At 39.4% G+C, this 14,546-nt stretch overlaps 1 protein-coding gene across 1 annotated transcript in view; it reads left to right on the top strand.

The window, feature by feature from the left end:
* Nucleotides 1–11,619: 11,619 nt before the first annotated feature.
* The window catches only part of PPP1R21 (protein phosphatase 1 regulatory subunit 21), a 25,187-nt gene continuing 22,260 nt past the window's right edge, over nt 11,620–14,546 (top strand). The window contains exons 1-4 of the mRNA XM_015818973.1: nt 11,620–11,745; nt 12,949–13,017; nt 14,043–14,189; nt 14,357–14,458. Of these exons, the coding sequence (XP_015674459.1) occupies nt 11,686–11,745; nt 12,949–13,017; nt 14,043–14,189; nt 14,357–14,458 (378 nt within the window). The 5' untranslated portion in view covers nt 11,620–11,685. The remainder of the gene's footprint in view (nt 11,746–12,948; nt 13,018–14,042; nt 14,190–14,356; nt 14,459–14,546) is intronic.

The following is a 14,546-nucleotide window of genomic DNA, read 5'->3' as shown; positions in this document are numbered from 1 at the left end:
AGAAATCCAAAGTAAATAAACATCCAGATATTGGTTTACTTTATATATAAATTCTGATTCTGAGGAAAGTATTGTCCCTTGAAGTATTTATTTGTTTGGACACCTATGCTAAACCTGCTTTTCAATCTGCAATTCTGATCCAATTGAACAGAGAATTTCAGAACTGAATTCTGGAATTTTTCCATTTCAGGAAAAAATATTCTAGGTTTTGGTTCTGCTTTTCTTTGATTCCCTGGTTAAAATGATATGTCTATATTTTTCTACATAATTACTTCTTCTAATATATTTTTCCCTCTTTTTGGTCATTCATTTTTAATTCAGAAACTTTCAAGTCTTAATCAACTGTGGAACTTAAATAAAAATATGAATGAGTTTAAAAGTAGTTGAATGACTTTAAAAGGCAGAATTTCAGATATACTCGTATTTTCCGGCGTATAAGACGACTGGGCGTATAAGACGACCCCCAACTTTTCCAGTTAAAATATAGAGTTTGAGCGAGAGAGGGGGGGGAGAGAAAACTTGATGAGTAATATGTCAAACCACATGTGTAAAGGAATAAAATAGAATACCCGTATTTTCCGGCGTATAAGACGACTGGGAGTATAAGACGACCCCCCGACTTTTGAGAAGATTTTCAGGGTTTAGAAAGTCGTCTTATACTCCGGAAAATACGGTAATCTAAAATATCCAACAGAAAATTATTTTTGTGAGTAAAGCAATGATGAATGTCCAAGATTTTCACATTCCACCTGATTACTGTCTCACTTCTTCTAAGCCTTTATTTATGCCCCAAAACTGGAAAAATGTTTTCATCCATCCATTTGCCTCTATTTCTCATTAATTCAGGATAAGTTGTCATTCTCTCTCCTGAATATCTAGAATGTATTGATTTTGTCTGTTCATAAAAATTCTGGTTTGTGAATCTATTCAATTAAATATATTTAGATTTCTGTAGAAAATATATATTCAGATCTGAAAAATGATATGGCTGAATGTGGATAGACTGAGCCATGATAGATGAGACACAGGGCAGAGGTTTAGCCCCATCTGGCACTGGACATAACAATAATACTTTGCCTTATTCTTCATAAGAAAGGATACCGTAACTCTCTGATAACACTGGACAGCAAACACTTTTGGATATCTTACAGATTTTTGGCTGTAATCATGAAAGTAATCAGTAATTTAAACTATCAGTTACTGTTCAATAGAAATCTATTTTTGCAATTTCTTCTTATACAGATAATCCTCGACTTATGGACAACAATTAAGCCCCAAATTTTCACTGCTAAGCAAGACAGTATGTAATTAAGTGAATGTTGCCCCATTTTCCACCTTTGTTGCCACACTTAAATGAATCATTGTAGTTGGTAAGTTAGTGACACAATTGTTAAGCGAATCTGGCTTCCCCATTGACTTTGCTTGTCAGAAGATTGCAAAAGGTGATCACATGACCTCCAGGACACTGCAACCATCATAAATACATGTCAATTGCCAAGTTTGATCATGAGACACAAGGATGCTGCAATGATCCTAAATACGAGAAATGGTCGTAAGTCGCTTTTTTCCAGTGCCACTGCAACTTCAAACAGTCATTAAATGAATGGCTGCAAGTTGAAGACTACCTGTATATATTTTAAGTTTACTAGTTTTTGCATGTGTGGTGCTTTATGTAATTCCTGCATGTCCAGGCATGCACTCAGGGCAAATTGCATAACGTTTGTAGAACTGGACGCTGCTTGGAAAGGCTACAAAAGCAGTTTGCATGCACAGATGCTACTCATTTCATTAACATCAGTTTCCATGTATTTTTATGCGNATAGAATAGAATAGAATAGAATAGAAGGGACCTTGGAGGTCTTCTAGTCCAGCCCCCTGCTCAAGCAGGAGAACCTATACCATTTTAGACAAGTGACTGTCTAGTCTGTTCTTAAAAACCTCCAGTAATGGAGCACCCACAATTTCTGAAGGCAAGCTGTTCCACTGGTCAATTGTCCTTACTGTTAGGAAGTTTCTCCTTAATTCCAGGTTGCTTCTCTCTTTGATCAGTTTCCAACCATTTTTTCTTGTCCTGCTCTCTGGTGCTTTGGAGAATAGTTTGACGCCCTCTTCTTGTGGCAGCCCCTCAAATATTGGAATACTGCTATCATGTCACCTCTGTTTCTTTTCTTTAGACTAGCCAAACCCAAGTCCTACAGCCGTTCTTCATATGTTTTAGTCTCCAGGCCTTTGATCATTTTAGTTCCTCTTCTCTGAACTTTTTCCAAAGTCTCAACACCTTTTTTGTAGTATGGTGACCAAAATTGGTTGCAGTATTCCAGGTATGGTCTTACTAGGGTTCTATAAAATGGTACTAATACTTTGCGTGATCTTGATTCTATGCCTCTGTTTATACAACCCAGGATTGTATTAGCTTTTTTGGCTGCTGCTGCACACTGCTGGCTCATAGTCAATTGATCGTCCACTAGGACTCCTTAGTGACAGCAGAAATATCTCATCAATGTTGGAACAGCCGTGATATATTCTGCTACATTTGTGAAGAGTACATGCTTATGCCTCAAAATGCACCATGATTGGACTAAATATTTTCAAGGGCAATTATAATTATCAAAGTTTTTTTTTTTTAAAAAAAACATACTTTTATGACAATAAGACTGTTACATTTTGCATTTTGTTCATTTACAAATTTTATATTTTAAAATTAAATGAAGCTTTAAGGAAAAAAAAATCCAGTATTTCTCTCCTATTCAACAAAATCAGAAATTACAAACTAAATATAGTAAAAACGCTCCCCCTAGTGTATCAAAAAGAAAGAACAAAATTATATTATGCACCCAACAGGATACAGCAAATCTTAACTAGTTTTCAACAGAAAGATTTAAATATGCAGAAGAAGTTTAACCTAATCCTCATGTCCCGCCAGAAAGTGCTCAAAATGGGGATATTTTAATTGTTTTAACTGGTTTTGTTATACACTTATCAGGATTAAGAAAACGTTTAGCATCACACTTGCCCCTCATTTAGCCCCCAATAGCAGCAGCAAATCATGGTCTGTGCTTGACTAATACTCATTTCTATCCTGGCATTTTCTCATAATCTTCTTCTTGGACATTTTCAACATGCATCCAAGAATTGTTGTGCTATCATGTCTATTACTGCCTTTTTGCCTTGAAATCATCAAGAAACATATCTAGCAAGCTTTAAGAAATAACATATTGTATTAAAATGCTTGAGCTTTCTTGAGCTGTAACTTACTTAATCAGATATTAATTCCAATGCTCTTCTGCTCTTCTAGAGTTTAACGGGATTGCAGCCTAGGAGCTGGACCGGAAAATATATTATTTTATTAACGGACTTTGCTTAATAAGAGACATTTGCCAGAACTAATCTGAACTCTTAAAAATACCCAGTCTTAGAAACTCAAGAAAATCTGTCTCAGAATCTTGGAGGTCAAGCAAACAACTCATACCTGAATTATGTATGTCTGAACTAGTTATTTTTTTTTTTACAACAGATGAATACATATCATGTTGAATCTTAATGTTCTGACATTAGATACATTTAGCCAAGTTTAAGATACTATAGGGCAGTGGTGGCAAACCTACGGCACGCGTGCCAGAGGCGGCACTCGGAGCCCTCTCTTTGGGCACACGTGCCATTGTCCCAGCCTTGCCTCCCCCTGTGACCCCCTCCTCACCAGCAGCCCCTCTGGAGGAGAGGCGTCCCTGAGAGTGGCCCATGCGGAGCAGCGCAGCCAAGGACATGGCAGCCAGGCAACGTAGACAAGACTCTGCCCTCACGCCCCATTGCGCAGTTGATGCTGCAGGGTGAAGGCAGAGGGCATGGCTGCCATGGCGCTGCTGGGCTGCCTGGGCGATCTGCGGTGGGCCCTGGAGGCAGTGAGTGGCCCTGCAGGCAGGCGGGGTGGGGGCGGGGCAGGGGGTGGAGCGAGGATGGGTCCAGTTTTTGGGCACTCGGTATCTAAAAGGTTTGCCATCACTGAGCAGTGATGACGAACCTTTTAGAGACCGAGTACTCAAACTGCAACCCAAAACCCATTTATGTATCACCGGGTGCTGGGTGGGCGTGGCCCACTGGGTGGCCATGGCTACGGTGGTCATAGCAGACTGAATGGATGGCCACCACAGTGTTCATCCTGGGGAGGGATGCCTGTGGGGGCCAGGCAGGGTTGGGGGAAATCCAGGGGGTCTTTGGCAGGTGGGGCAGTGGGCAGGAGGCTCGTCCTGCAGGGTGAGGTGAGGTGAGGGGGACAGAGCGGGGATGCCATTGCCGCAGGGCAAGGCAAGGCGAGGCAGGGACCGGGGCTGGTTGCAGACAAAAGGGGGCTCTGGTGAGGAGGAGGCGGAGGAAGAGGGTTTAAGCAAGCTTAAACAAACATGCTTCGTGGGTAACCTCAAAGCACGACAGAAAAGACCAAAACCTGCTGCAGGTTGTTGGAAAAGTATTCATTCATTTTGCCAGATACTGAAAATAATAGAAATCTGAAGCAGAACATCTGTATTAGCAGATGCAATTGATATAAAATCTGGGCAAAGAATGGTCAATAAAGCATTCTTGGTTGTCTATTTTATCTTTCCTAATAAGCCATAACCAATTTCCTCACTTAATTTTGCAAAACCTGTGGGTCCCACACCATTCCACATACCTGCAAGAAAGCAGCTGCAATCCGAGTGCTCTAACTCAGGGCTTTTCCAGTCACCTAGCAAGGTGTCAAAAACTTGATGACCCCCCCAAAGGGAAAAAAGTGATAAAGTACTGTAGTCTTTGTCTTACAACAGTTTGCTTAGTGACTGTTTGAAGTGACAACAGCATTTTAAAAGTGACTTAAGATCATTTTTCACACTGTGGAGCACACCCACCCCTCGCTGCTGCCACGAGGCTGGGCATTCAGTGTGCGAACGCTGCCTCATTGGGGCCTGCTGAGGCCAGCGAGCAACCAAGGCAGCTCCAGACACCCGGCCGTCCCCTCCTCCACTACGTGGCTGACTGGCCTGACAATGGAGGGATCGTTGCTGACGTCACCGCCATTCCCGCCTTTGCCATTGCCTACATCGCTGCCATTTCTGCCATCGCCGCCACTATTGCCTGCATCGCTGACACCATTGCCACCATTGCCGCCATTGCCTGCATCGCTACCGCCATTCCTGCCATCGCTGCCACCATTCCCTGCATTGCCCGCCATTGCCGTCGCTGCTCCACAAGGCTGGGCAGCTGTTGAGTGAACGCTGCCTCGTTGGGCCCTGCTGAGGCCAGCTGAGACAGCTCCAGACACCCAGCCACCCCCTCCTCTGCTGCGTGGCTGGCTTTGCCGCCACTGCCGCTATCACCGCCACCAAAATTAGTATGATATATTGACTTAAAAGTAAGGAAAATTGCAGCAGTGTTGATTTGGACTGTGCTGTGCTCTGAATTTGATTGGGAAGACATACTTCTGAACGTACCAAGAGCTAGAACAGGCACTTGCTTGCAATTTATTTAAATCACTAGGAATCAAATTTGATTTGAACAGCATTTTATCTTTTATATTCTGCCTAATAATTCTCTGGCATTTTCTCAGACATGAGATGTTATGAAGAAGGAAATGGAAGAAGAAAATAATAACCAATGCATTCTTACTGTATCACGTTTTTTATCAGACTGGAATTTTATATTGCATAAAATCTAGCAATTCATTTTAGCGTCATGAATTTCTCATGAAAATAGTTTACAAATGGATCTAAAAACATTCCTTGAGTTTATTTTCTTATAGATATCACCAATTCCATATGAACTCCTGGAGGTTTACAAAAAAATAATAATACCCATTAACAAATAAAATCACAATATTTACCATGTTAAGCAACCACACCCAATTTAAATGTATGATTCATTAAAATTAGCTAAAAACCTCTGTAGAGGAGCTTGGTATTTTACTGTCTTCCTGTGATGGAATGTAGTAGTCCCAAGAGGAAGGGGGTCTTTTTTGATGAACAAAGAGGCAGCTCAGTATGGAATCTTTGGCATGTAGAAAGAAAAGAGTGACAGGGTGGACCTTCCCTAATCTTTCATAGGGCATGTCTAATAATTATGTAGATTTGTGCTTTAGTCTGGCAAGATTCCTGTCTATAGGCAAACAACAATAAACTGCTCTGGAGTAAATACTTGTGTCATTCTTGGTTCCTTGAACCAGACATTAATCTTTGTGTATGTGCTGTCTGCATCCCAGCAAGTTGTTGGTCTTCTCTTACAGGAGGAGCTATTCCATCTTCAGAGTTATTACTGGGTAGGCAGAATGCCAAATGGTTTCTAGACAAACAACACTTTCACCTTGTGTTCTGTCCCCGTTCCGACCCACACACCCAAACAGCCAGCCGAGGGTTAAAGACTTCTCCAGACACCACTTCACAGATAAGAAACTTGGCAGCAGCTCCGTAGCTGCCTGCCAAGACCTTTTACTCCAAACACACAGAAACAAAAACAATACACACAGTTTAAAACCACAGCACACTACTTTGCCAGAGATTCAGCTTTTGTCCATCACAGAGGTCCAAATGGCCACCACCACCCTTTTATAGCCTGTGGGGTATGGTCCAGTGACTCAGCTTAATCTCTGGCACGTCTCTTTTTCTGCTGCGCACGCTTGTCGCTCCTACGCTGGCGTGGATCCAGCCACAACTTTTCTTCCTCATTATCCAACACGCCTGGCTCCTGGCCAATCTGAGAAACACCGGGCTCCTGGCCAATCTCAGAACCACCTGGCTCCTGGTCAATCTCTTCTCCGTCGGAAGACACCTGAGGCATTGCCAAAGAGGAGGGTCCTGGAGAGGGAGGCCTAGCCATCTCCTCTCATTCATGTTCGAAGCCTTCTTCCTCCGATAAGAGGGGCTCACAAGACGGAGCCACAACACCTTGCAGGTTTTAAACTTCAACTTGCTGCTTCATATCTAGACATCAGATCAAGACTTATACTATATACCCAGCTTGTCCTAAAGTGTTAATATATAACACTGGGTCATCATTTAAGAGAAATTTTTAAATAAAATTAGTTATTAGGTTAAATTTGGTATATGACACCAGAGAAATTATCAAAAGTGTACAAAAGCATTTCAAACCAGAGTTGAAAATGTGACAAGCATGAGGGGACTTTTTTTTTCAATAAATGTTTTATTTTGTTCACAAATTTAAAATACAAATTCCAGAAGAGAGAGAGAAAAAATACAAGAACAAAGCAAAACTAAACAAGACATTAAAAAGTGCTTAAAAATGCATACACATAGATTGCCACCCCTAGTGGAATACTGATAAATATATTTGAAGGATAACAGTTCCTCCCCCCTTGCGAAAAAGGCCCACAATTTATGAACTTTTATAGCTCTGTTTACCCAACCAATTTGACCTAGCATCAATCTACTATATATAAAAAACAGTTAACGGGTAAAATCAACAGCAAACTTCAAAGCCCTCTGTTAACAATCTATTATTGTAATTAACTTGAAGAGATAATTAACTCAGAGATAATGATTGCAGTGGTTTATGGACATTGACTTCTGATCTACCATAAACCATTGCAAACATTATCTCTGATCCAACCTGGATCAAATATCCTCGATTGATTCTTAATGATAAAACTTTTCCTTAAAGTTTTTATTGAGATCTTTCCCAAAAATTGCATCTCATCCGCTAAGCTCATAAATCTCTTGTAAATATCTCCCCAGCATTTGTTGTTCAAATAATTTTCCTACAAGTTGAAATGCAGCATCCCTTGACAATTGTTTTTTGATTGAATATAAGTCCATTCTCCAATCTCCATCAGTCTTCTTAAGAAAGCCCAGTCCATCACTCATCAATTGTCATCTCTAAATCTTTTAGAAAAATAAAATCTCTAAGTCTTTTCCAATAAGCCTGCAATTCTCAAACCAAGTTCCTTCTTCAAATCTGCCAGCCACAAATTGGATTCCAATTCATTCAATTGTAAGTCTGGTTTAGCTACTGTTACTTGTATCTGAGAGCCATCTTTGGGTTCATTTAAAACCATTTTTAATTTATCAACATTTTATCTAGATTTTCAATTTGAACTTGTAAGTTGAAAAGCATTTTTTTTCAAAGGCTTTCCAAAGTTGATCTGGCTCTTGCCTTAATATCTCTTTTTATAGACATTGTAAGGAATATATAATGTACAATATTTAGAATCCTTTATTTATTGTTGTTTGCATTGTTAATATTTAATATTTTTAATATTGTCCAAATCTCTCTTGTAGCTGAGCTTTCACAACAAAACATAAATAGTTCCTCTCAAGGGCAGGAGTAAATGTACTATAGCAGAACAATCACAGGAAAAAATTGAGATAATATTTCCCACAATAAAAAATGAATAGTAAAAAGGGAAAGTTCCCATCAGCGTTTAAAAGAAATAAGATCAGAGCTTTTAAAAACTAACAGAATACAAAATCCTTGTAGCAAAAATCTAGTGTAAAGGTAAATCAAATCAGGTCACTTGCACTATGCAGGGGAAAGTCCCCTCACCATCGTTTTCCATACGGTGAAAATGAAAGCGATTCACAACTCCAAAACAGAACAGTAAAAAGATGCAAAAAATACACATTAAAATCCAGCAAGGTGTTAGAATAAATCTGCATTTAACTAGTTGATTAATAGTTGAAAATGAAAGTCAAAGAGAAAAAAGTAAACTTCAAAATGTGCAGTTAAAACCAAGGCACACTTAAAAAATCCAAACAGTTGAAAGGAAAAATGACCCAATCCTCTGGCCGCTCCCACAAAGAATTGGGTTGATTTGGATCGTTCCTAGTTGTTCCCGTTCAAACCTGGGAAGCCCGCAAAGGACCAATGTTGGTGGCAAAATCAGTTGTTTATTGGTAGGAGGAAAAAACTCATCCTGCTGCTCAGCACACCATTGTGCCTTGCAACAAAGCAAAGAAATTTTTGATACAAATTCATACAATGATGCAAAGCATTTTAAAGATTAACATTATGAAGAAATCAGAATTCTTTTTGCTGGGACTTATGGACAATGAATTAGAAAAAAAAGTTGTGGTAGATTGATTTTGTATATGGTAAATGCAGCAATACTATTATTATATACAACAATGGAAAAATACTGAAACTCCCAGCGATAGAATGGATTGTGAAAATGTCAGAATTTGCAGAAATGACAAAACTGAAATGTTTGGTTGGAGAAAAAAATAACAATCACTTTTTAGAAACACTGAAAACCTTATATTAACTTTTTGCTGACAAGAATAAATAAAATGATTATATTTTGAAAATTAAGACATGGATTAAATAATAGGATGAAGGAACATATAACATCTAAAAGCAAGAAGGGATAATATTGTAATTATCTGTTAAGGTCAGAGGTCATCTATGTATTCCTTGCCTTTAGCCTTTTTTTCTTTTTCTTTCTTTTCCTTCCTTTCTTCCTTCATTTCTCCCTTCCTCTCCTTTTCTTTCTTTTTCTTTCTTTCTTCTTTATTTCTGCCCAAAAAATTATGTATAAATATTAAATAAATAAATAGAGTAGTAATATAAAACAGGGTATTATCCACATACGGTACTAATAATACCTCTCCTTAAATTTCTTCTTATGGTTTCATACAAATACTAAAAGTCAAAAGGGAGAACGACAAACTCTGCAGTGCCACACAAGTGAATAGCTGTCTGGACAATCTCTTTTCCACTCCTAATAGCTTCTGTTGTCCACTAATTGTAATTGAATATCACAATGAAGGTCATCGAGCAGGGGAACCAAGACAGTTCTGCTGATGTCTGGATTCCAGCTGGGAAGAATCTATTTGCTTCATCCAATGTGCTCCCTATTTGTGGTTCTCTTTCAACAAACTTCCCTAAAAAAGGAAAACTTGGAAACTCTCTACATTGGCTACAATAGGGGATGTCCTCAGGAAGGGATGCACCTCTAGCTCCTTCAAGGGGGCACACATAATAACTTCCTGTTATTTATATTGTAACTCCATGTTTCTGAAGAGACCAGATAGGACAGGAATGTAATCCACATGACAGATCATCCTATCTGTTCTTTGGATTCAATAAGCTGAAATGAACCCTGATAACAACACAAGACCAATCGGTCTTCTGACCCCACCCACATGATGTCCAGCCAGAACAAATCTGAGTAATTTCAGCTGCAAAATCCCATCCCAAGATTTCACAGAGTCCTGCACAAAGATCCTTTTGCTTCTTGCCTCTCATAACAGTGAAACTCTTAAAAATGCTGATGGGGCATTCTGCTGATGCAATAATTATGATGGAGAAGATATAATTACATTATCACATAGCATATTATTATTTCTGATGGCAAACCTTTGTAATTATGGTTGAAGATTTTGAGGAAACTATTAAACCATCTTTTTTTTATTTCTCTGCAGCTTTTGATATCACAATATTCCCTTGATTCCTATTTAATATCTACATCAGCCCTACATATATACCCCATGAAGCAGCCATTTGTGATCCTCTGGTTTTTTTTTTTAAGGAAATCAATAAATTCCACTGCAGACACTGCCAAGTGTCTCTAACACTTCCAAGTGTCTTTGCATAGATTCGTCTTGTGCATCAGTTGTGCCAACTCTTGGACCCACCCTTAGTCATTTTCCAGTTGGATTACTGCAATATGCTCTACATTTGGGCTGCCCTTGAAGATCACTCAGAGACTTCAACTGGTGCAGAAAAGCAGTAATATCACAATTTTGGGTGCTCAAAAGTTTGTCAATGCAACACACTGTTGCACAAATTGCACTGGCTTCCAGTATATTTTTAGGTTCAACCCAAAGTACTAGTTATTACTTTTACAGTCTGATATGGCACATGCCAATTTACTTGTGGGGTCCCAGATTTCACCAGATCCGTGGGGACAGGCATGCTCCCTCTATCAAGTAATGCCATCTCGAAGGGAGAAGAATGCATGTCTTCTCTGTCAAAGCAACTTCCCTATGGAACAGCCTCTGCCCCGAGATTCGAATGGTGCCGATCTTCTTGTTCTTCTGGAAGGCTACTAAAACCCGGATTTTTTCCAAGCGTTAGAACTAAGATGTCAGGGGAACCCCAATATACATTGCTAAGCAACGCTTCGGTTTCCTTTCCCTTCATTGAATTATTGTAATTAGTTATGTTCACCGCCCAGACTTATACGTTTAAAATGGGTGGCTTTTAATAATTTTTAAAAATTTCTACGTAATGTTTATTAAGCTTTATTAATTAAAGCTCCAGTAGATACACAAGAACTTAATCCTTTTTTTGTTGTTTGAAAAAAACAAACCGGCGACTGCCACAAAAATGCTAAACTAGACAGCAGGGAACCGCCTTAAAACTGGCCAAAACAGAGAAGCACCTCCGTCGACCGCCATTGTAAGGCGCAACTAGCCCGCATTCGCGCATCTCACCCCTCCCCACCTTCCGTCCGTCGTCCCCGTTTCCTTTCCTGCAAAAACGGGGTGGGGCCATTTTCAGTTCCCGCCCCTTCGCGCTAAGTCAGATCAGCTCCTGAGCTAAAAGCTGCTTAAGATGGTGGACTGCCGAACTGTGCTAGGCGGGGTCGGGGTGGGTGATGCTTGACGTTCGCTCCGCCCACACCCGGAAGTACGTTTCTCACAATGGTTGGAGCAGAAGAAGGGGCGCTTTCCGGGTAGCGGCTTCTCGTACACCGGGTGCGTCATGGCGGCAGCGACCGAGCTGCAAGGGAAGTACCAGAAACTAGCGCAGGAATATTCCAAGGTACTGGCACGTGCCAACCGAGACCCTGAGTACCGAGACCCTGAAAAGTGCCGGCCCGCCGCCATTGGTTTCAGCCCCCACAGTGTCCCCTCTTATCGTTTCTAGGTGTCGAGAAAGACTTGGTGCCATTCTCCTTCTGTTTGAAATTCTGAGCTGGCATATCTTTGTCTCCTCTGCCTCTTGTTTAAGTGGAGGAAGGAAACGCGGCTCTTTACCGAATTGGTTTGCATGCATTCACTCCCTGATGTTTAAATCAATGGAGGTAGCAACTGGTGTGAAAAATTCTAGCCTGAGGATTTCTTGTTTGCTTCAGCCTTTCTGCCCTCAGCTCCAGCATCCCACCTTCATTCCCGTTTAGGGAAGGCTGGGATCGTATATATAACCTGCTGCTCACATGAGCATGAGGGGGAATTAGGAAAGAAAGATGTGAAGAGTGTTAATACTGTACTGTAAGAAAGCCAGCAACTAACTTGTGTTAAAATTACAAAGAAATATAGCATTTTATTGAGGGTACAATATTAATGTAAACGTTAATATGTGAATTTTTTTAATTAAGATTTTTATCCAGTCTCTTATATTGTGAGCTTGCTTGGTGTAGTGATTAAGGATAAAAGTTGGTGAGACCATAAATTCTGGTCCTCTCTGGAAAGCTGGCTTGGTGACTCTGTGCCAGTCATAGTCTCTCTCAGCCCAACCCACTTCACATGGTGGTTTTTTTTGGGGGGGGGGGAAATTGAAGGTAAGAGCTTTATACTTTAACCATCTTAAGTTGTAAAAAATAAAGATGGGCTATAAATATAACATTAAAAGAATGTACATGCTCATATTGATTAATCATTGCTCCTTGTGTTATATTTCAAGAACTCTGATTGGAATCCTTTTACTTCAACATTGCTTCTTTACTGAGACCCTCTTTGGACCAATGCTATTCAATTCTTCATAAAGATTATTCTCAGATATTTTGTAGCTATAGGTATACAGTATTACAGACCCAAAATATTTTTGTGCAGAAGTTCTGGTTCATCTTAGCTCTGAAACATTTATACTGATAATTAAAGTTTCCAAAGCTTAAATTTGTTTTGGAATATTTTTGCCTGTCTTGGGTATCTGTATTTTTCCAAAAGTGTTTAATATTTTCCTAAAGGATGTCGAAGACCATATTGCTTCATAGTTGAGTTAATCATTTCTCACTCTGTTTTGCAGCTTCGAGCTCAGAATCAAGTATTGAAAAAGGGTGTTATGGATGAACAAGCAAACTCAGCAGCTGTAAAGGTATAGCTTAAAAATACTGAAGTGAATAATAGCTTGATTAAAAAAAACATTTCTCAATAGGGCTGGCCACGATTCTGAATTAGCTGGTATATAATGTGTGAAATATTCTTTCAGCTTAAAAATAAATTGTATCAGAGTTTTAGTTTAATCTTTGTGAAATCTGTTTGTGTAAGACCTCTTGACTACTTGTAGCAGAATAGGTTTATAGTGAAAGCTAATCCATGAGAGAGAATTGTTAACCGTCATTTACATTGGGAAGGGCAAAAATCACATTTTGGTGTTTTGAAAGTCTGTCACAGAATTGACAGCAGTCAAAACAGTGCTCAAATCTTCTCTTAAATTTCCATATAGAAGCACCATTTTCATTTGTTGATCTTACGTTTGTTTTCAGTTGATACATGAAACCTATTGAAAGTTTATTTTTTAAAACTCCCACCAAAGTATCAGTAGTAAGAGTGTCAGTGTAGTGTAGTATTAGCCTTAAGCAAGAAGTCCAAGATTCAAATCCATATTTGATGAAGAGTTTACAGACCAGTCATGCTCATTTATTTCAATCTGCCTCATAGAATTGTTGTTATGGGGACAACATTAGGGAGACATTCCTTTATAAATCACATTGGGTTTTTAAAAAAGAAAGGCAGCCATCTGTGCAATGAATATATTTTATATCTATCAAATAAACATTATTTTGATACTTTAGTTCCACACAGTAATGATGAGTACATCACTTAGCACCAGGGACCAGTTTGTGGAGAAAGGTTTTTCCGCGCACCATAGAGTGTGTGGTTTTATGTGCTTCCTGCATCCCATGGATGGGGCTTTGTGTGAACTGGTTGCTGGCGTGCCGCGGCCTGGTACCGGTCCACGGACCGGGAGTTGGGGACCCCGACTTAATTGGCTTTAGTAATCTTAGATAAAACACCATGATTCTCTATGGTGTTTTCAAGACATTGGATATGACAAGAAATTGTTAAAATCAATCCATGGTAGAACTCAGTGTGAGGAAACATTTGATCTTAATACAGGAACAAATGAAAATGAAAGACCAATCACTCAGGAAGCTGCAACAGGAAATGGATAGTTTGACTTTTCGAAATCAGCAGTTGGCCAAGAGGGTAGAGCTCCTTCAAGATGAACTTGCATTAAATGAATCTAAAGGCAAGAAGAACAAGGTAGGTAGCAAGCTGGTTTTCTAGAATATTCTATAAATGTCGTAATACAAATAGTTAAGAATTTTCCCACATTAGAATTCTTAAACTAATTATTTTATTGTAAAAATCCATGCAAATAATGATGTGAAAAGTGCCTTTAGCAAACAAGCATATTTTATTTTGATTAGAAAAGTGGTGACTCCATATCTCAGTTGAGTCAAGAACAGAAAAATGTCTTTGGTGAAGATCTTCAAAAAAAGATAGAAGAAAATGAACGGTTACATATTCAGGTATGTAGCTTTGTTTAATACATCATCCAAACACTTATATTCTTGACACAAATTAATAAGGAAAAAGTGGGGCACAATTGGGTGCAAA

This window comes from Protobothrops mucrosquamatus, unplaced genomic scaffold (genome assembly GCF_001527695.2).
Source record: "Protobothrops mucrosquamatus isolate PMUCROS unplaced genomic scaffold, P.Mucros_1.0 scaffold835, whole genome shotgun sequence".
Lineage (NCBI taxonomy): Eukaryota > Metazoa > Chordata > Lepidosauria > Squamata > Viperidae > Protobothrops > Protobothrops mucrosquamatus.
Note: the sequence above shows the minus strand (reverse complement) of the source record. Positions and strands in the feature narration are given on the sequence as shown.